This window comes from Mizuhopecten yessoensis, unplaced genomic scaffold (genome assembly GCF_002113885.1).
Source record: "Mizuhopecten yessoensis strain PY_sf001 unplaced genomic scaffold, ASM211388v2 scaffold11055, whole genome shotgun sequence".
In the NCBI taxonomy this organism is placed as follows: domain Eukaryota; kingdom Metazoa; phylum Mollusca; class Bivalvia; order Pectinida; family Pectinidae; genus Mizuhopecten; species Mizuhopecten yessoensis.
Genome location: NW_018408856.1, coordinates 460901 through 483141, shown reverse-complemented (window position 1 = coordinate 483141; position 22241 = coordinate 460901). Strand labels below are relative to the sequence as shown.

General features: G+C 36.3%; 1 protein-coding gene across 1 annotated transcript in view; it reads left to right on the top strand.

The window, feature by feature from the left end:
- LOC110465110 (nitrogen permease regulator 3-like protein) overlaps positions 1–22241 on the top strand; it is a 31017-nt gene that overhangs the window by 3386 nt on the left and 5390 nt on the right. The window contains exons 5-25 of the mRNA XM_021520699.1: positions 638–698; positions 2006–2096; positions 2808–2880; positions 4111–4201; positions 4864–4961; positions 5549–5625; positions 6926–7014; positions 7604–7662; positions 8613–8666; positions 9603–9685; positions 10644–10680; positions 11827–11956; positions 13463–13526; positions 14320–14370; positions 14977–15163; positions 16610–16766; positions 17716–17791; positions 18242–18356; positions 19814–19848; positions 21255–21411; positions 21646–21746. Coding sequence (XP_021376374.1) covers positions 638–698; positions 2006–2096; positions 2808–2880; positions 4111–4201; positions 4864–4961; positions 5549–5625; positions 6926–7014; positions 7604–7662; positions 8613–8666; positions 9603–9685; positions 10644–10680; positions 11827–11956; positions 13463–13526; positions 14320–14370; positions 14977–15163; positions 16610–16766; positions 17716–17791; positions 18242–18356; positions 19814–19848; positions 21255–21411; positions 21646–21746 — 1886 coding nt within the window. The remainder of the gene's footprint in view (positions 1–637; positions 699–2005; positions 2097–2807; positions 2881–4110; positions 4202–4863; positions 4962–5548; positions 5626–6925; positions 7015–7603; positions 7663–8612; positions 8667–9602; positions 9686–10643; positions 10681–11826; positions 11957–13462; positions 13527–14319; positions 14371–14976; positions 15164–16609; positions 16767–17715; positions 17792–18241; positions 18357–19813; positions 19849–21254; positions 21412–21645; positions 21747–22241) is intronic.

Below are 22241 nucleotides of genomic sequence, written 5' to 3'. Positions count from 1 at the left end.
TTATCTGTATCCAGGTGTGCCAGATATAGTTTTCCTTTTTTTAATTTGACATGCTTTTGGATATTTTAATAATTGTTGTTTCGGTATATTATTGTAAATATATTTAGTACAATTGTGCTAATAGAATTTCTCTAACTTGTTTCAATACAATGATGCCTTGTTTCAGCAAAATGGTGCTAATGGCTTCCTTTTGTTTCAGTACAATGGTGCTAATGGGTTTTTTTCCCCAGTACAATGGTGCTAATGGCTTTCCTTTTTTTCAGCACAATGGTGCTAATGGCTTTCCTTTTGTTTCAGTACAATGGTGCTAATGGCTTTCCTTTTGTTTCAGTACGATGGTGCTAATGGCTTTCCTGTTGTTTCAGTACATTGGTGCTAATGGCTTTCCTTTTGTTTCAGTACAATGGTGCTAATGGCTTTCCTTTTGTTTCAGTACAATGGTGCTAATGACTTTCCTTTTGTTTCAGGTCAATGGTGCTAATGGCTTTCCTTTTGTTTCAGTACAATGGTGCTAATGACTTTCCTTTTGTTTCAGTACAATGTTGCTAATGGCTTTCCTATTGTTTCAGTACAATGGTGCTAATGGCTTTCCTTTTGTCTCAGTACAATGGTGCTAATGGCTTTCCTTTTGTTTCAGTACAATGGTGCTAACATTCAGCTGCTTGATTTACCTGGTATCATAGAGGGAGCTGCCGCAGGTTTGTATTATTCTGATACCAAACTATCAACTAAATCCATGTTGAAATAGTTTAACTCATTCACCCCTGAAATTTCATAATGAAGTATTCCAACCTTTGAATTGGAAGAGTTCAAATGTTCTTCAAGGGTGAATCAGTTAAGGGTCTCTGTCATGGTGCTTACCTGACAACTGAACAGGTACCATCTGGTCACAACAAATATTTCAACTGTTAAATAGAGAATAATACATGCCTTTTTCCATATCACACCCAGTATCAATCTGAGACTGCAATATCAGCCTGAGGGCTGATATTGGTTGAGGGTTGATACTGGGTGTGATATGGAAAAAGACATGTTTTATTCTGTTGATTACATACTTGCTAAAAAAAGCTACTTATCTATATTTCTTTTGAAATATTGAAAAACGAAAAAAAATCCAAAATGGGACGTGATACAGGTTTTGCGGGCTGATATAGGTTTTGGGGTGTGATACGGCGAGGGCTGATATGGGTTAGAGCAATTGTGTCGTATCGCATATACAAAAAAACTGTATTTATTAGTAAGTATGTAATAAAAAATAATAATGCGCTATGATATGGGTACACTAAAATGAGTATGTTTACAGTAATAGTAAAGGTAGCTAAGACCAAGTTTCTGTAAGACTTCTATAAAACGGTTTAGGTTGTTAAATTATCACCAGATATAACAAGAGTCCAAATCTTGTCATTACCAGATATGGGACTTTTACATGTCCACATGTATGATGGTCCAATTTCCAAATATAAGATTTCATTTTTACCATGATTAGGACTTGTTAAATGCATCTTATACCACTGAGATTTTTCGTAATCTTCTGTGTTTGATGAGAGACCTCATGTTGGGTTCTACATGTGATGTAGGAAATGCTTACCTTTCTGAAACAGTTAGTTTCTCCCTTGGTCTAAGAAATCTCTGGAATTCGTCTATAGTTGGAGGAGTCCTGATGTGTGTGTTCATGTATGGGATTGTTTCATTTTTCAATCTCTTCCTTATCAGTTTATGTTGTTATCATTTCATATTTACATTGAGTTTTGACTTTCTTTATGATCTGAAGCCAAGGTATATAATTATACCAAGTTTTTTTTTTTTTTTTGGCATATAGCACAATAGGGCCTTTCAAACATGTTTTGTGAATCTGATTGTAATTCTGTACTACCCGGGTATCGCCAAATTTAAAGAATGATCAACAAAGCAAGTAATGAAAAGAATTTGTGTAAATCTGTAAGTAAGATTAATGTATAATTAAATATTTTAATAAATCAGTATCAATGTTTTATGTTTATTACAGGTAAGGGTCGAGGTCGTCAAGTAATCGCCGTCGCCAGAACAGCTGATGTCGTCATCATGATGTTGGATGCCACAAAAAAGGAAATTCAGAGGTACAATATGAAACAATATTACGGGCTCATAACCGAAGGGCTGCAAGTTTGATTCACGGCAAGGCACTGTGTTGTGTCTTTGAGCAAGATACTTGACTCTGCTTGTTCCAGTCTACTCAGCTGTAAATGAGTACGTGATTGGATACTAGCTATGAGCGCCATAATGGCAGCACCAGCTGTATGCTCCCCAGGGAATTGAGAAAGATATTGGCTGGTTGCAAAGGCCCTATAATAGTTTGTGAACCGCTTTGAGACAACCTACGAACTAGGTTGTGATAATGAGATTTAAAAAGAACCACAAATTATTATATTATTATTATAAGAACATTGAACATATTTTATTTGACTTTACCTTGTTTAATGTGTCGACAGACTCTGGTAACTTTTAAAACTATAAAATTATTTTCAATTAACCATGTAGACTTGCTGTCAGATCTGATGTTATAACTAAACAAAGATTTCATTAGATTTCAAGGAACACGACATAATGTGAAGGTTTAGAATATTTAAATATCCTGCAGTATGAAAATTGCTCCCAAAACTCACTTCTAACAATACTGTATATCACATATATTCCTTCATGAGATCAGTTTAGTTATATAATACCAGCTTGGGAACCAACTTTTTAAAATGTTGGTGCTCTCACTGATAAATAATACCTGTAACTTGTTGTGCTGTATTTAAATAAGTGTCCGATGTTTCTGTCGACAGAGAACTTCTGACAAAAGAGTTGGAGAGTGTGGGTATACGGCTAAATAAACAGAAACCAAACATCTATTTCAAGGTAAGTAACCTGGGCTTCATTCACTTATCCCGGTTGAAACGGTACGTGTGGCGCAGAAATTTTCCACGATAAACGGACGCACTTGGACCGTTCTATAAGCAGAGCTAAAAATGCACAGTTTCGGAGAATAAAAAAACGTGTTCAAGAGAAGTATGACCTTCTTTCATCCGTCCACTGAATTACATAACGTATCTTAAAAACTACATGTAAGTTGACATTGTTTTAGAAAGAAATACCGCAAACTGGCAATAGTCAGCATTTTAGTTTCGGTCAGGCACGTCTGGACCACTCAATCTACACGTTCCAAATTCTCCTGAGGTCAGCCTCGGTCCAGATCTGTGCCTGTCTTTACAGGTTCAACTGGTTCAGCCGTTTCAACCGGATACGCGAATGTACCCTTTGTCTTATTCAGTGACATTGTTGTACTTTGTTGTCAAATATGAGTACATCGCTGAGTAAGAAGTGACCTCGTTAATGAATTCTGAAGTTTAACTGTACTAACGGAAACTGCATTCAAGTCTTCAAATATTTTTTTTTATATAATTTAGATGCATGCATAGTATAACCTCAATATACAGCCACCATTTTGGCGATATTTTGAAGTTTGGCAATCTATAGGAAACATGAAAAAGAAAAAAAAAGAAAAAAGGGACTTTAAAATGCCCCGGTATGTTGGTAGTAAGAGTGTTGGCAATGAAACAACGGGCATTCAAGAGTTTTTTCAATTGTCTGCTCAACTTGGGATTCAAATTCGTTGGAAAAATGATTAACTCAGTCTGCAGTGTCCTCTCTTGATTTTCTCACCACCTTCCCTCCAACATTTTCTCAATAGCGTTTTATATTTCACCCTAATACAGGCACACATATGTTGGTTAATTCTGCATGTCCTTATATATAATTTAACTCATTCACCCTTGAACACACATTTGAACTCTTCAAATGCATAGGTTGGAATGGTTCATTGTGAAATTTTAGGGTTGAATGAGTTAAAATGACCATAGCTGTTAATGGGATGTAAGAAACAAACGAAACGAAACCAAATAGAAATATGAACTGTAGCTTTCCGTAACACTCTTAATTGTAAAGTATTTTGCAGTGTAACTCGGCTCTTATCATTAGCTGTTCAGACGACATTCTTGTACGGCACTGCTATAAAAACCTAGTAAAACCATGGTCATATACTTACGGTACCTAAATATCAAATCTTGTAAATATTTTCTCTTCACGCAGCAAAAGAAAGGAGGAGGAATATCATTCAACTCGACGTTACCCCTGACGAAATGCAACGAAAAGTTGGTTCAGATGATTCTACACGAATGGAGTATCCTTACAGGCTGTTTACTGTAATACTAGGTTCTGTTTCACTGTAGTTAGCATCCAGTGCACTTAAAAAATAGCAGAAGCAGGAGTTTACTGAGAGAGCAAATAGTTAGTTATGGCACTTGCTGTTTGTAAATATGACTCACGATCAAACACATTTCCCATTGCGAATTCCAATTTTTTTCTTTTTTTTTTTTAAAACTGGAAAACAATCTTAATTGTGAGAGACTGACAGGTAAGATTGGAGGGTGTTTTCCGGAAAGGGGACATTTATATCATTTCAGTATGTGGTGAAAAGAAAGCCAAAAGTTTGTAAGGGGAGGGGCAATAATGACGGCGAATAAGGTAGCTGTTACATTTTTGCTGAGCTAAAAATACATTTACAAGATATCAAAATTTGTAGATGAAAAATCCGCTAAAGGTTTAAAATTTCAAAAATCCTTTTAGATGTCCAATGGTTTTCAAACATGATTTTTGCCAGTGTGTTTACCTTAATACTTGTCTGTTTCATCCCATGTGGGACATAAGTCTGCAGCAGTCATTTTTCCCTGTTGTTCTGTATTAAAGTTGGTTTGTTAGGTGTTGTTTTACCTCTACTTTTTAAAAGTTCATTTTAACAACTTTAGAATATTCAGCCTATTTGTTTGTCTTTAACCACGCAAGAAATATTCAATGCCGAAGTTTTATTCCGAGAAGATTGCACGTCGGACGACTTCGTGGATGTCATTCTCGGAAGCAGAGTTTACTTAGAATGTATCTATGTAAGTTTTTTTATTTCACTTTTGTTTTGAAACTTCGCTGGCAATTTAGATGTGGAGTAGCCAAAATGCCAAATTAAAGTTTCAATAAATGAACCAGCTATTACCGTTTGCTTTTTTTTAAAGGTCTGAGAATAAAATTCAAGAAATATGCATAGCATAAATAAATGGCCTCTGATTGGTAAAAAATTGAAACTTGCCTGAATGTGCAAAACATATTGATAGGCTGATGTGAGTTCCATATTTTAATATACCGGGTAGGTCTTTCTTGGCAGCCTCTGATTGGTTGTAATTTAGATATTGTTCAAATTAATTCAAATTTGGTATGCAGGTGTTTTATGGCACTGTGGAATGTACTGTGACCTTGGTTTCCTGATTTTAAAAGACACTTGCTGTGACCTGGCTTCTGATTGGTCGAAATTAAGAATAGATAATGTCAGATTTCGTTGAAAAAATTCTATAAAGGAGCATTATACCACTAAAATCTCTTTCTGCAAGTTCAGTAAAGTATGGGGGGGGGGGGGGGGGACTATTTCTATTGCTTGCAATTAAGAATTTAGTTAATTTATCTTATCTTTTATTTATTGTAGGTTTATAACAAGATTGATCAGATTTCTATAGAAGAAGTTGACAGATTAGCTAGAATGCCCGATACTGTTGTTGTGAGGTAAGAGAAATAAGTCGGAATGTCCCATACTTTTGTTATGAGGTAAGACAGATTGGTCTGGATGTCTGATACTGTTGATATAAGGTTGGAGATTTGGATACTGTTACAGATCCTTGTATCACTACCGCAAATGCATCAGAGACCGTGTTTGTCCCGACTTACAGGTGTTCCTTTTCCGGCGACTGTGGCGTCAACATTAAGTTTTTGCGTTTAAGTTTGTTTCTCTGAAATTATAAGTGATACACTGACCAAACTTTGACCATAGATGCATCTTAGGTAGAACATCTCAACCCATACATCAAATGCTGGATGCGGCCTACCTTTCATGGTCCATTGACTTTGTCAGCATCTCCATCAACATTAAGTTTTTGCGTTTAACTTGGTTTCTCTGTCAGATATGTCCATTGATGGTCAAAGCGGGGGTATAGGTGAGACATATCAATCCGAATGACTTGTTTTTCTGGCATGACTATAACTTTTATCAGTTATTTCTGAAATGGAAAAGATACCTTAGAGGACTTTTAAGAAAAAATAATGGAGACGAAATTAACAAATATCAATATGCGAGACGTATCAATCCGATTGACTTGTTTTTCTGGCATGACTATAACTTTTATCAGTTATTTCTGAAATCGAAAAGATACCTTAGAGGACTTTTATGAAAAAAATAATGGAGATGAAATTAACAAATATCAACAATAGTGTTAACATTCGGAGTATTAAAATTAGCGAGGCTAGACAAGAGTTTTATGCCTGGACCTTAAACTATTATACTGTTGCTCTAACCAAATGAGTTACCCGGGCTGTTTTCCTTTATCAAGGTCCAAACGGTTAAACCGGTGGGACCAGAGTTGTTCGTTTATGAAATCAGGTTGGAACCAGTAATCTGATGCTGCTTTCAGGCGAGCCTTGACAAAGCCTTGCAAGCCCCTGCATAAACATTTGCAAGTCCGCCAGGATTTATACCCAAAAATGTTACATTTAAAAAACGGGTGTACCGGTTGTTTTGTTCCAGATAAACGAACAGGCCCCAGGTCAGTAGAGTATCCTGTCCTAACAGTACTTCAGTTATATACTGAAGTGATATTAAAGGGAGGTTACTGTATATATGGAAAAAAACACAGTGGAATTATCAAGTGTTTTGCCTACAATGGGACAGAGATCCAGGTTTCCAGCAACATTTGGCAATTTATCACAGGTAGAGAGCTCTAGATAATTAACACCTTGGGTCAGTAGATTTTATTCAATATAAGGAAATGTTTGCAGTTCAATTTGTATGTTGTTTTTATTTACTTTTCAGTTGCAATGTGAAGTTGAACCTTGATTACTTACTGGAGACAGTCTGGGAATACCTGGCCTTGGTGCGAGTATACACAAAGAAACGAGGGGGTGAGTATTATGAACCCTGGACCACTTTTGTTTATCGCCTTACAAGGTGTTGGACCAGAATGTTTTCGTTTTCGAAGCAGGGATGGACCTAGTAATCTTTCTTGGCAAAGACTACCTGGTCTGCATCAGTATTTGCAGGTCTGTCAGGCTTTAATTATCCTAGAGATATGTTATTAAGAAAATGAACCGGTTGGTCCACATAAGCAAAAAGGCCCATGGTGCATGTATGATTTACACAAAAACAAGGAAGTGATAACCTTTCTGGAATTGTAAACCTTCGTCAGAAAATCATTTATTGATGTATTTGAAGTTTGTAAGAAACTCCAATGAAAACATATTTATTATTCTTTAGACCATAAATCCTGATATTTATATCAATTAACTTTTCTGTTCCTTTAATACTGCTGCCTGTGAATTTTTATAAAAGGTTATAAAAGTACTTCCAGGAATACAAGGTGCCTCTGCTGGGGACCAAACCAGCGACTCAAATATTTCTGGTCCTATGGTCAACCACAGAGTTAGAGGGAAGTTCTCCGTAGCTGAAGCTTATAAAGTGACTTTAAAATGTACCCCTTTTAAACTGTTACAGAGAGACCCGATTTCGATGGAGGACTTATCCTGAGGCGGGGCTGTACGGTGGAACATGTGGTAGGTACAGCGAGGAAGTCAACATTTTTGTATCAGTGAAGACTTTTAATAGTTTATCTCTGTGGGTTTTTTTTGCACAATGCCACAAGTTTTATGGACATTTCCTAACTTACCATACTCATCCTCCAAAAAGCCAAGGTTTGGAGGGAGCCGTGGTGGCCAAGTGGTTAAGGCGTCTGACATTCTGCTACCACTAGCCCTCCACCACTGGGTCACCGGTTCAAGACTAATGCGGGACAGGCGCCAAGTACTGACTGTCGGCCGATGGGTTTTTTTTCCGGTAACTCGAGCTTTCCTCCAACACCGAAACCTGGCACATCCTTAAATGACCAAAGCTGTTTATAGGACGTCAAACACAAACAAACCAACCCAAGGTTGGAGGGGGGTTCGGGGGGACAAGAAATAATCTCTGAATAAAATTTTGGCGATGGACGTATTACAGGACAGTGAAAAGCATTTGTTAGAATTCAATAAATGTGGGTGGGCTTATTAACAGACATTGGCTTACTGCTGGATAAATTTGCAACAGTAGAATTTACATAAAATAGCATTAATGATGTGAAAGAAAACAAATCCTTTAGAAGTTTCTTATGGAGAGCTCCAATAATGCTTCACATTGAAAAACTGAAGGAATTTTCTTATGTTAACTCATTCACCCCTTAAGACATATTTGAACTCTTCCAATTCAAAGGTTGGAAAAGTACATTATACAGTTGCAGGGGTGAATGAGTTAAGGAACTTTCATGACACTGAAGCCTGAATCTAGGTCAATGAAATTCAACAAGTATTCTTATACATGTACATGTATACTTGTAATTTTACCCAGTGTTTTCATGAACCTGAATTTGTTCTAGAACGTTTTAAATTGAAAAGTACCTTTGCCTTGTTTATCTCTACTTGAAGTGCCATCTGTATTCTGTGTACTAATTGATGTTTGTCTTTATTTCCAGTGCCATTTGATACACAGGACGATTGTAAACACATTCAAGTACGCTTTAGTCTGGGTGAGTGTGGCTGTCGTAAAAAAAATAATAGCTCAAGGTCATAAGCGGACTTTTAGTGTATTTATGGTTGTTATATACAGTGTGAGGTACCATGTTATAGGTATTTCCCCGAGTCATTGGGGGTGGGTGGTGAGATTTGGTAAGGTGGGGTTGTCAAAGGATCATTTCTGCATACTTATCTTGCTTGGTTGAGACAGGGCGTTAAGTCGTAACTTTGAATATAGCATTTCTAGAAATCTAAAAACACTGTTTCCCTTAGATTTGAAGAATCAAAACAAATTTCAAATAGACCTGTCCATTAAACCCTAAGAGCTAAAGCTTATTTTGAGGAGTCAAAAACATCCTCTCAAATGTCTACTGATCTTCAAAAGCCCTGGTCTTTGTGTAGTTTGTTTTAATGGCTATCATTGCGAAAAGTTTGAACCAGGGTAAGCATGACACATCCCAATCGGCAAGACATCTGCCATTCCTATAAAGTTTATTGTGAAAATGTAAAACATTCAACCATCTACAAAATCTAGGACATGTACCTTTTTGTGAGCATTTTCCATATTCTATAGCAAGGCAGAAACTCAGATGTTTCATATCTGCACACATCCTGTTGGGGTGTTGTCAATTTCAGATGTAAATAACCAGGTATATTTTGAAATACTAAAACCAGGAAATTTAAAGTAAATTGATTGTTTGAAGGGGTTACAACTTGCATTGGGCCTACCTATATAGTAGGCCCCATGTCCCCATACACGCACATACATACTATGTATGTGTATTTCTGGTATGCATGTATAGCCCTTAATAAAAGTATTATTTTAAAATTTTAATATTATTGTATTTGAATATTTTCTGTATACATGTATTTCTGGTATACATGATAGCCCTTAATAAAAGTATTTTTATTTTAAAATTTTAATATTATTGTATTTTGAATATTTTCAGGGAACAAGTGTGAAATACAGCCCACAGCGTGTTGGCCTAAACCATCTGATGAACCACGATGACGTCATCCAGATTGTGAAAAAGTAAAATTCTTCTTCATCTTGGACCCTGAAAATTAAATGACCCATAAACTCTGTGATTGACCGATTCAGACATGAGCAGTCGTACGTGAGATCTGACGGCTGATGTGACCTCGCTACAGGAAATATTTATGGATTGAAAGTTTTGGTGTTACCACTACGAATGGAGGATAATGATACAAATAAACGATGTAAATGAATATCAGTGATATGTACTAGTGCTACATGATATAAACATTATGAACTGAAACTTCAAAGTCAACCGGAAGAAACATTTTGTGATAATATCATTCTGTAATAAGCTGAATTATTATGTAACTTAAGCACACTGACATTTCTCTGAGAGAGGCTTTATCGCATTTTGTTGATTTGTAAAAAACAAAATGTCATTAAAATTTTGCTTATTGGATATCGGTCTTTGTTTTCATTTCTAAGTGATAAAAATCATGCATTTTGTTAATACAAGCAAATGGTCGTTTTTTCTTCAAAATTAAAAACTAATTTTGTCTCTTTGTTAACAAAAGAATTGCTAGTGATTGATGAGATTTAAAGTGGACGACAAAGATGTTTAGCTCTTTTTCAGACCATCTAAATGTGATAGTAAATGTCGCATGGATGTTAAGAGATTAGGGAAGCTGTTTCCGATTGAAGTAATTTTTCCATTACTTGACTTAATTAAGTCGGTTGTAAAAGCCTTCCAAAGGCTTGTGTTGCCTTGTTTAAACATGTCCCGACTTTTAAATAAAATATACTTGAACTTGGAACTAATTGAACCTTCCCAAATTTAATATGTACAAGGTACTGCTACAAAATCTTCTGTTTTTTTCTTAGTATGGACACTTCATTACTGAAAATAACAAGTTTTCTTACTACATGGTCTTATTTCATGATACTGAAATTGTACCGTGTAATACAGGGCAATCTTTGCTAAAGTTAAACTTTTGCCTTTTTCATCCTCCAGAATGAGGGCAAATTTATCAGTGAATATGCAATATATAGTAAGTACATGTGCAGGGCGAATTTAACACTAGGCAGAATGGATTTTTATCAGCAAAGTGTGAATATTTTACTCGGCGAAAGTTTCCAGGTTACAGTATAAAGTTTCTGCTGAAATGCATAAGATATGGATGAGCTTATTACCAGGCAAAGCCTTATTGCAGGTGTGGCAGGGTTCAACTGTACATAGGATTAAGGTCGCCTTCTAGCTTCGAGCTAGAGGGAATTTCCCTTTAGCTCAGTGGTAGAGCGTCGGACTAGGAACCTGGAGATCGAGGGTCCGATCCTCGGTGGAAGCACGCTATTCTCTTTCCTGTTACACAGGTAACAAAATGCACTAATAAGAAAGTATTAATTTGGGACAACCTTTACATGAAAAAAATATATATATTATCATTGCTTATTGTCATGATGAATATATTAAACTTGAAAATTGTAATGGAAATTTGAGTTGCTATGTAAGTATGGTCACTGAAAATAAAATGAGTACAGTGACATTCTATTTTCCGCACACTTGATGGATGAAACCAGACTTGACCGACACCTGATTTGACAAGCACATCACTTGACCTACCCCTGACATTCTGATATACTTAAATCCTTCATTTAATGGTTTAATAGAATTAGCATATTTGTGTTTAGCCACGGTTAATTTTTATCGGCAATAGTTTTGTATTTGATCAAAAGAAAGTTCTTCCTCAATGGTGTAAGTAAGGTCAGGAATCAAATGGATAGCATATATATTTTAGCAGCTATAAATTTTACTATGCCAACTGTTAATTAAAATATGTTACATGTAGCTGAACCATTGAAAAACGAAGTCATGAAAACTACTTGAATGAATATCCATTTGTTCACATTTCATTATACAACTGTATTGACAAATGGTATCTACTGCAGGAATCAGATTAGTCTAAAGAGAATTTGAGGAAGTTAAAATTTACAAAATCATCATATTGTTCTTGACCTTAATAATAAGAATATTTGTTACAGATAATATTCTATATTACTTATTTAGTTTAATATCCTCATTTATAAAAAAAAAAAAAAAGGAAAACTAGCTTTCCTGTCCCTAACGGTCAAAGGGGAGGTAATTTGATTTGTGTCGCTCAGAGTAGCCTCCCTTAGACAGCAGCTGAGACGGAAAGATGGTGACCACTGTGGGCGACAAAAGACTGAATCCAGTCGCGGTGCTGCTCGTCACGTCTGGCACACGGGGTGACAGACTTCTATACAAGTATCCTATAGAACCAGACGTGCCGGTTGTCGGGGATAAGTGTAAGAATCTGTTTTACGAATGCCTCAGTCGTTACTCGTCAGTCACACCACAGGGCCTTGTTGATATCGGTTAGAACGTGCAGCAGCAGACTTATGCGAGTCAATGTGTTTGATATGTTAGGAGATTAGACTAGACTAGGATTTTATGTTTGAGAGGCTCAGATGCTCATCCAAAAGAACCCCTTATGATCAAATAAATCCCTCTTCAACCGTTCAAATTTATAATACCCCTGGATTACAAACTGTATCCTGTCCCTGTGCAATGCCCCTGTCACTTGTGTTAAATTATGCAAAATTTAGATGTCCTATATTGACATTACCATACTGTTGTTGAACTAGAATTAATAATTTCCAGTGATAATGTACAGGTCCAGTACACTCTGCCGATTGAGCTATATAGCTATAAAGACCTATATATAGCTATATTCACCTATAACGTATAGCTGTATTGAGCTATATTTTCTCAGATTTCAATTTTCATTCAAATTCAAGCAAAGTCACATAAAACATTTAGATGTTTATTTTCATTTTTCATAAATGTAAAATTTCCGATTTTTTTACATCATTATTTTTTAAAAAGAATACTTATATTTAATGTCTTGTTATCAACCTAATGATAAAATCTTCTTTTCAGAGCGATTTTCTTTCGTTTTCCTTTAAAAAGACAATCACATGAAAATAGCTCAAAAGACCTATTTCAGATAGGTCAATAGAGCTATTATAGGTCTTTACAGCTATATAACTCAATCGGCAGAATGTACTGGACCTGATGTAAGGGTCTTTGTCGGGTTGTATACTTCCTGCTGCAGTAGGCCTAACAGTATATGTTAAAATTTACAGTAAATAAAGGCAATGCAGACACAACAACTGTTAATGTAAAAGGGCCTCCAATTTTTTGAAGACTGTATGATCTTACACAATCAATACTATAGCATAATACAGCCATATCCGGTGAAGTTATATTTACCCACAAGTTTTGAGGCAGCCAAGATTGAATATTTGCAGTGATTAGTGATTTCTTCATGGTATATCAGTAAAGTAGCACTCAAAAGTTGGCATCAGATCTGCGCTATTGAAAGGCAAGGTAAATTAATATTCCAACATATAGCTCCAACCCTCCAGCAAACTGGCATATACATTACACTCCTAAATCATGAAAGTATTTTATAGCTATTAATTAATGTTAACTTATACAATGATAGACTATGCAATTATTATTAGAAATCTGTGAAATCTTAGATTAGTTGTCGTAAACATAATTATACAGTTTTCACAAATGTTTGAATTTTTCAAAATTTAATTATTAATTTCCTTTTCTTGTTGATCATGCGAACATCAAATAAATGCAAATGGTTCATGCTTGATAAACTAAAGAAGTTAACATACTGCAACGTCACCAGATTTCATCATACAGAACTTGTACAAACCAGGATGATTTAATTCTTCAATCTCATGTTACTTTAAATATGTAGCAGTGCCGGCATTCTAAGTGTTGTCCTTTTTCAGTGAAACCCTATACAGCCAGGAGTCCTTATGCAGTAAAGATAAGTGAAGACCTTCAAGCATGCAAGTAAGTCCTCTCATCTTGTTGGTGCAGGTTTGAAAGTCTGATTTTATGTAAAGGAGCATTAAACAAATAATTGTTTATTAAAAAAATCTGCAAAAGTTTAAAAACACTTCCAAATGAAGCATTTTCATGGTCGTTCTCCTTCCAAAAACACTCTGTTTTTATCATGACTCTGTAAGTACTGGATAAAAATACTGTGTTTATGCCTGTACTGTTGAGCATTAAGGGTTGTTAGGTACATCAAGCTAGGAATCTTGCTTAATATAATATTTTTTTACAACCTAGTCCGTCGGTCGTCTCAAAGCTGTTCACAAATTATTGTCCATGGTTATAGGGCTTTTGCAACTAGCCAATATATTTCTCAACTCCCTGGGGAGCATACAGCCATTGCAGCCATTTAGGTGCTCACAGCTAGCATTCAACAATTCCAGCACTGCCCAACCCAAAACCTTGGGTCATGAGCCTGGTGTCCTACCACTAGACTACGGTGCCTCTGCCTGGCACATGCCACTTATTAATCATTAAAAGGATCAAAGGCTTCAGAAACTGTTAAGAATTCAGCTGTCAAATTGTAAAGAAAGAAAAAAAAACATAAAAGGAAAAAAAGGGCAAGACTTTTGTTGAAAGTGCTTTTAAAAAATCTTTTTGATAAACTACAATACTTTTTTAAAAATTATATTTTTTCCCCCCAACTTAGCGGGTAATCACTCTTTTTGTCCAATATGGCAGCGTGTATAGGGTCTTAATGTTGGTGGAAATAGTAATTAATATGATAATATTTGTTTGTTTGTTGCAGAAACCAAAGACAGAGTAGCAGAAAACATACTAACACACTGGACAGCATCAGGTACCATTTTATACGTATATTGCTGAAATAAAAATAAGAATAAAGAAAGCTTTCTTGATTTAATTCTTCGCCCTTCATTATTAGTAAAAATAATATTTTCCAAGTGTTAAATGCCCATCAAATGTGATTACTACATATGATGTATACTATAGTGTCGTAACGATATATAATATATCACGATATTTTAAATACAGTACGATGCACAATATTTTTTGGGAGGTCATGATACACCTGCAATATTTTCCAGATTTTGACGTTTCTGAATATAGTCAACTCATGTCCATTCCAACAGGGCGAGTGACAGCTCCAGCTCAGCATGCACCTCAAAAGATGTGAATTGTGTGAAAGTCATGACCATTCTGGACCAAGTCTATTTCCAGTTGTAATATTACCATTGAAAATTTGCAATATATCTTTTCTCTTTGCTTCTACTGTTACTATATGTATCAAGATACGTATCATATTGTAACCAAAATATTGTGATACGTATCGTATTCTCATGTTCATGTATTGTTGCAGACCTTGTATACCATAGTAATAGATAAATTCACTATTTATGTTTTTGTTTGGTGATCTTTTTTTTTTTTTTTTTTTTTTCTATTTTAGATTCAGTGACCAGATACTTGCCAACCTGCTAGCGGTCAAGTCCGACCTCTGTAGCAAGAGGTTCAATGTTAAAGTGGACGACATACATTTCATTGGCTATCCCATGATGTTTGACCCCTGTACAAGTCAGGCTGCGGGCAAATCCTCTCATCAGATCATATCTTTCACCATAATACTAGCCCTCAAGGTATCTTACTTGTCCGCATCATTTTAGCTGTCACAGTATCCAAAAAATACTCCTTATTTGGCCCTAAGTATACAGTATAGAGCTTTGTGCCGGGTTATTTTTTGCATTTTGTCAGGAAATTAACATTCAAGAAAAGTAGCATTCACAGAAAAGAGGTTGGTCTGTGATGCATTGACACAGTGAAACTTTTAAAATATTTCATTAACCTCTCATTCGGATAGTAGCCCTGTGGTACTTGTTAATATGCTAAAGTACTGCTGTGGTATTTTGAAACTATGAAACATTCTAATGAGCCCCTATCAACATACTTATTAACAGTAGTCCATGATTCTTTGCATGATCATTGAATTCCTAGGTATATAGTTGAATCCTTCTGCAAAAAAGGGCGCAGAATTGTTACCAGTATCAGTTTGCCAACAAATTTATGAGAAATCAGCATCATTCTGACCCTCAATATATCTAATCTGAAGGCCGGATTACCAGACCAAAATTAATTTGTTGGGTTTCCATCTTTGTCTAAAAACTATTTTTTTGTAGTTAAATTCAGGAGAGTTATCTCCCTTTGACTGCTGACAGCACTGACATGATATCTAGGCTACATTCGCGTATCCCGGATGAAACGGAGCTAAAAATGCACAGTTTCGGAGAATAAAAAACAATGTATCAAGAGTAGTATGACCTTCTTTCATCCCTCCACTGAATAACATAGCGTATCTTAAAAACTACATGTGTCTTGACATTGTTTAAGAAAGAAATATTGCAAATTGGCATCAGTCAGCATTTTAGTTTCGGTCAGGTACGTCTGGACCCATCAATCTACACGTACCAAAATTTTCCTGAGGTCAGCCTCGGTTAAGATCTGTACCTGTCGTTTTCTTTACAGGTTCAACCGGTTCAATCGTTTCAACTGGAGACGTGAATGTACCCCTAGTGTAGGTAGCAGGGTCTCTTTTGTATCCTGCCTCTGAACAGATAACACATAAGATTTTACTTCTGTTATCTTATTAGTTTTAGGAGCTTAGCACTGGTCTCAGACCCCATGTCGTGACGGTGCGAAATTTCCCACACCAATATACCAAAAGTGCAGCGTACATTTCACAGTATACATTAATGTTGTTGTCCTGTTAATGTTTAAGGCTTTTCTAAAGTTATTATCTCCCGCTCAGCGAGTTGGCGGGATATAGAAATGGGGCCCATCTGTCCTTGCGTCTGTGCGTCCGTCCGTCCATGCACCTGATTAAGAAGAATTGTTCTCATCTCTATCTTACCATCTATCAAGGATTGCCCTACTGAATGCATATTGCGGATGCAGATTTAAATTTGAACTATATTTTACGCTTCATGTCTTTAATGACTTTTGCACTGCGAACAGGGGATATTGATGACGGCATCTTGTTATTCAATGTTTTTCTAGGCACACCTCAAAATATTTTCATTTTTGTGTAGGCACACCTAAGTTTGTCTGTGATAAACTGTTACCATGACTTAATGAAGCAGTTGACTGTAGCTGTACACTACGAGGAGCGGAGGAGGCACTACCTATCCCAGCAGGCAAAGATCATGCTCGGCGTTCACGATGAGGTGGCCGCCATGCCTGAGGAAGGTAATCTGGAAATCCAGAAACCTTCAAAAACTTTCTAGTGTTTCGTTGTTGTGGAAATACTCTTTTGACCATCATTCCTGACATGTTTTGACTACCAGGATCCATTTTCATAATAATTTCCATTTGAAGTGGGTTCTAAAAATAATACCTCTTTTTTAGTTGAACTTATTGTATGCATCCTGCAATAAGGTCAGGGGGCCAACATGTAATCTGTTGAACTTTATCAGGTATTGGTGGGCTTATTACAGGACAATAGAATAGCATTTGTGACCTTCCTGTTTTACTATATCAGGTATGGGTGGGCTTATTTCAGGACAGTAGAATAGCATTTGTAGGCCTTCCTGTTTTACTATATCAGGTATGGTTGGGCTTATTACAGGACAGTAGAATAGCATTTGTTAAAATTTTGTTTGCATTTCTTCTTAACTACATCATGTATGGGTGGGCTTATAACCAGAAATGTTTTTGGCAGATAAATTAGGTACTTCTTTAATTACTTGAAATTCTTTTTTTACATATTCAAAATGATTTTTTATTTTTTTTCCTGGATTAATTATTCTGTTGTCTATATATACCAGTAAACCAGTCGCATGGGATTCTTTGCTTTTAAAGTCCAGTACACACAACAACAGGGAAGGGAGTATTTCTTAATCATCATGTTCAGGTCTTGCTTTTGTCAGACAAGTTTCAAGCTTCCCTTAACTTCGAAATATCCCAGTAAACCTTGCTTAATATTCTCCTCAACTTTCAGATATTTTATACATACAAGACCAGGATACTATGATGAGGAAATAGCTAAAATGGTATTTTTATATGAACTAGACTAGCAATAAAATATTGATGTATATTTTTAAAAACTACGTTTATTAATATTAAGATGAAATAAATATGCATAACATAAGGAAAAGAATGTCAAATGAATTTCATTTTTGTTTTTGTTTTTTTACAGATTCAAACGAGTCTCCGTTTTCAATGATACTGAAGAGGAGTTCACTTGCCGAAGATCTTAAATCCATGTTTGAAAGGTAAACAATTTCATTCCTTGGTATAAATTTGTTATGTTTCACATGATTTCGAAGATAAAATTCTTTTAGTTGATTACAACGCATTGTTCCTGTGCTATTTGAAATTATTTTAAAAGGAAAGCAGTGTTTCTGTTATAATGGCTATAGAAATTGAAAACTTATTTTGCGAGCTTTCGAAAACGTCTGTTTCCTTTGTCAAGCTAAGAGTGTAATGACCGGTGTATCGACTCTGAACCACTTTCAGCGATTTGTTTATTGCACATTTCAAATTTCCCTACCCTTGCAGTTATCAATCTTCAATCTGTTTTCATCCAACAATGTTAAATTTAAGTATTTCCAAAATTCTATGAGTATAAGACTCCGGACCCATGTGTAGATTTATCGCTGCCCTTGACAAGTATAGGAGTTTTAGATCTGCCTTTATCGGTTTCTGTACTGTTACCTCCACAGTTTGTGTGATAATGGCGTCGTCAAGTTACTGGTCAACAACTTCATCCTGGTAAGCTTTTGTCTCCCACACAAGATTCACAGACAGCCCTGGGCTTCCAGAAACCTTTATATTGAGGTGAGTTCTTCAGGTAAATGATGATTATCCCCTTGCAACGAAAGTTTGAGGGGATATAGGATTCAGCCCGTACGTATGTACATATGTTACACTCTTTGTCGTCGCTCTAGCGACGTCATTCCTCAGCGGAATTTCATGGAACTTCATACAAGGGTTTGTCTTGAACAAGTTTGTGTTTCGAGTTTCTGTGTTGAAGGTCAAGGTCACTTTTACTATTTTTAGAAAAACTCTCAGTTTGTCATCACTCTACCGACTTCATTCGTCAACGGAATTTCCTGAAACTTGATACAAGTGTTTGGTATGACAATACCTTAAACAAGTTTACGCTTCGGGTTACTGCGTTAAAGGTCAAGGTCAAGGTCACTTTTCTGTATCACTTGTGATGCCTTGTTTGTTTTAAAATTATTGCGCCCTTTACCTTAACAATTTACTAAGGCTACATTCGCGTATCCCGGTTGAAACGGTACGTGTGGCGCAGAAATATTCCACGATAAACGAACGCACTTGGACCGTTCTATAAGTAAAGCTAAAAATACACAGTTTCGGAGAATAAAAAATAATGTATCAAGAATATTATGCCCTTCTTTCATGCGTCCACTGAATAACATAAAAATATCTTAAAAACTACATGTGGCTTGACATTGTTTTAGAAAGAAATAACGCAAACTAGCAATAGTCAGCATTATAGTTTTGGCCAGGTACGTCTGGACCCCTCAATCACACGTTCCAAATTTTCCTGAGGTCAGCCTCGGTTCAGATCTGTACCTGTCGTTTTCTTTACAGGTTTAACCGGTTCAACCGTATAAACCGGATAAATGAATGTAACATAGGTAAAACCTAGCCAACCAAACAAAATTCGTGTTTCAGTTTTCTTTCATATCAAAGTAAAGTATGGGTCAGTTTAGGGTAATATATTTATTTAATTGGTGTTATCTGATTTTAAGTTATTTTTAAGTACCTGATATTTTTGTTACATGATAATGCATTGTCTCATGAAAATCAAACTCAAAAACAGAATTTTCCTGCAGCAAAATTAGTTTTAAAATCTCCATGTGTTAGTTCAAAATAACTGACTATTTCCTGTTAAAAATGTGCTGAAAGGGTGGGGATAGTAAGAACGTACTTCATAGGGTCTCTTTGAAACTATTTGCGCACTGGGTTTGGTATACACGAAGATAATAATTGAAGTGGGCACCGAACCCAGAGCATAATTTTTGAAAGAGACACTGTTGTTTACATTGTGTCTTCGCCCCATAAACAAAAAACTCATTCAGCCCTGAAGACATATTTGAACTCCTCCTATGCAAAGGTTGAAATAGTTCATTATGAAATTTAAGGGGTGAAGACACATTTGAACTCCTCCAATTCAAAGGTTGGAAATACCATCAGTTCCTGTTCATCAATATGACATCAATGATAAGCTTCCATTGTGTCTTAATTAGAAATTTGTTTTACAGCCAGGCAGAATTCAGAGGTGTTTGGAGAGGTTAAGGTATGTATAAATAACAGGCCTGATCCAGTTGAACGGTTATTTTCAAAAATCAAGAAACTTTTTCAGGAGTTTTGTTGATCAGCTGTTTCATAATCCTCCTTGTGAAAGTTTGAGGGGCTTACTGTTCCATATATAGCTCAAGTTTTGTGAAGCACACCTGATGAATGGGAATTTATAATGAAATTCTGAAAACTGTTAAGAAGGAAAACAAATGTACCTACTGGTAGTACCATAACATCATGCATGTCAAAGACATTTGCCACTTTCTGTAAATGTGAAAAAAAATATCTGCTGAATTTTGTCATTAAATTTAAACTTCTGTCTGAAATTGGAAAAATGCACACATGGATATATATATTGACACCACACAGATAATACTGTAAAAGTCTTTCTAGTTGGTGTCAATTATTTTCACAGATTTGCTAAAATAGTCATTTCCAAAGGAACTGCAGTAAGCATATTTCATGGCAATGACATACTGTAGAATCATTTTTTAGCTCACCTGGTGAGCTTATGTCATACCGCAGCGTCCGTCGTCCGTCCGTCACATTTTCCTTTAAAACACTAGTAGTCCTGAACGGCCAATTAGATTTTGACTAAATTTGGTCTGAAGCATGGTTAGGCCAAGGGGACTTAATTTTGTATAAACGGTGGGTGTGGCCCCCCTGGGGGCTGAGGGGTGGGGCCCAAAAGGGGAAATATAGCAAATTCTTTAAAATCCTTCTTCTTCTGTAGGAATGAAAGGATTTGTTCCATATCTGGTCGGTAGCATCCTTGGGGGAAGGGGACTCAATTTTGTATAAAGCATGGGTCTGGCCCTCCAGGGGCCTGAGGGGCGGGGTCCAATAGGGGAAATACAGCAAATTATTCTTTAAAATCCTTCTTCTTCTGTAGGAGTTAAAGGATTTGGTTGTATTTTTCGGGGAAAATGTTACTGCAAAAAATTCCGAAAAATTTGAACTTCGCAAAAAAAACACAACTTTTAGGGTATATTGCAAAACAGCATTGCCAACATGGTATAAAGGAGAAAAGAAAAGCAGTTTGTTGTTAGTTTAGCAATGTATGATTTAGCAAATATTGTTATGGTCCTAAAACACTTCTTGCTAATGATGACAAACTTTAAGCTGGGCTTTATGTAAGTTTGTCGGCAATAGAAATGTGTGTTATAGGACCATAACAATATTTGCTAAAATGTTCATTATTTATATTTACATTTTGATAGGGCGGTTACTCTTTATTTACTTATATCAAACAATTCTTTGAACAGCAAATAAATCTTTGACAACAATGAAATTGATGACGTCACAATAGAGATTGAGTCTCACAACAACGTTTGAATTCTCAATGCATTGCAATGGAGGGATGCAGAGCAAACGTAAATATTAAGGGTTTGATATTTTTAACAGACCTTACCACGGAATCCTGTTGCTGACGGACAAACATAGTCTGCAGGAGTTCCTTCCCCTGGATGGAACACAGTCCCTCAACAGACTGATCACCGTCACCAACCCCCTTAAGAGTCTACAGACCCTAGCCTTGGAGGCTGACCTCAACCTCTCTCAGGTATACACCACTCACAGCTGCATTCTTGGGTTGAAAGGTTAAGGGTAAAGGTCAATTAGTAATTTACGACATTTTTGAACCAAATACCAAAGTCGGCACAGACAGGGATTCAGATAAGATAGGGGTCAATTAAGACAGATTATATTGTGTGACTGATAATTGAATATGATTTGAACCTGTCTCTGTTCCTTCAATGCAATGTTGACTAGTGATGTTTGTTTTTTTGTACCGAAGGTGTTCCAGATGGTGAGTCACCTGGTGTACTGGGCCAAGGCGACGGTCATCTTCCCTGTGTGTGGTACAAATGTCTACGTTCTATCTCCAACAGTGGTATTGTAAGTACATCTGTAGGGCCTAATTCTAAAGTTCTAAATCCTTTATCGGGGATTCCCACTTTAGAATTGTAAAAAACATCTGCAGGGCCTAATTCTAAATCCTTTATCGGGGAATCCCACTTTAGAATTGTAAAAAACATCTGCAGGGCATAACCGACACCCTGTCCCCCCTCCCCCCCTCCCCCCCCTCCACACACTGTTGTCAGGTTAGACTTTTAATACACATGCATGGCCTAATTTGCAAGTATTTCTGTATAGCCCAATTCTACATCTCCCTCAGTTGCTTGTAAGTTGGCCTGCAGGGCCTAATTTGTAAGCATTTCTGTAGGGCCCAATTTTACATCTCCCACAGTTGCTTGCAAGTTGACCTGCAGGGCCTCATTTGTAAGTATTTCTGGAGGGCTCAATTCTACATCTCCCTCAGTTGCTTGTAAGTTGTCCTGCAGGGCCTAATTTCTAAGTATTTCTGTAGGGCTAAATTCTACATCTCCCACA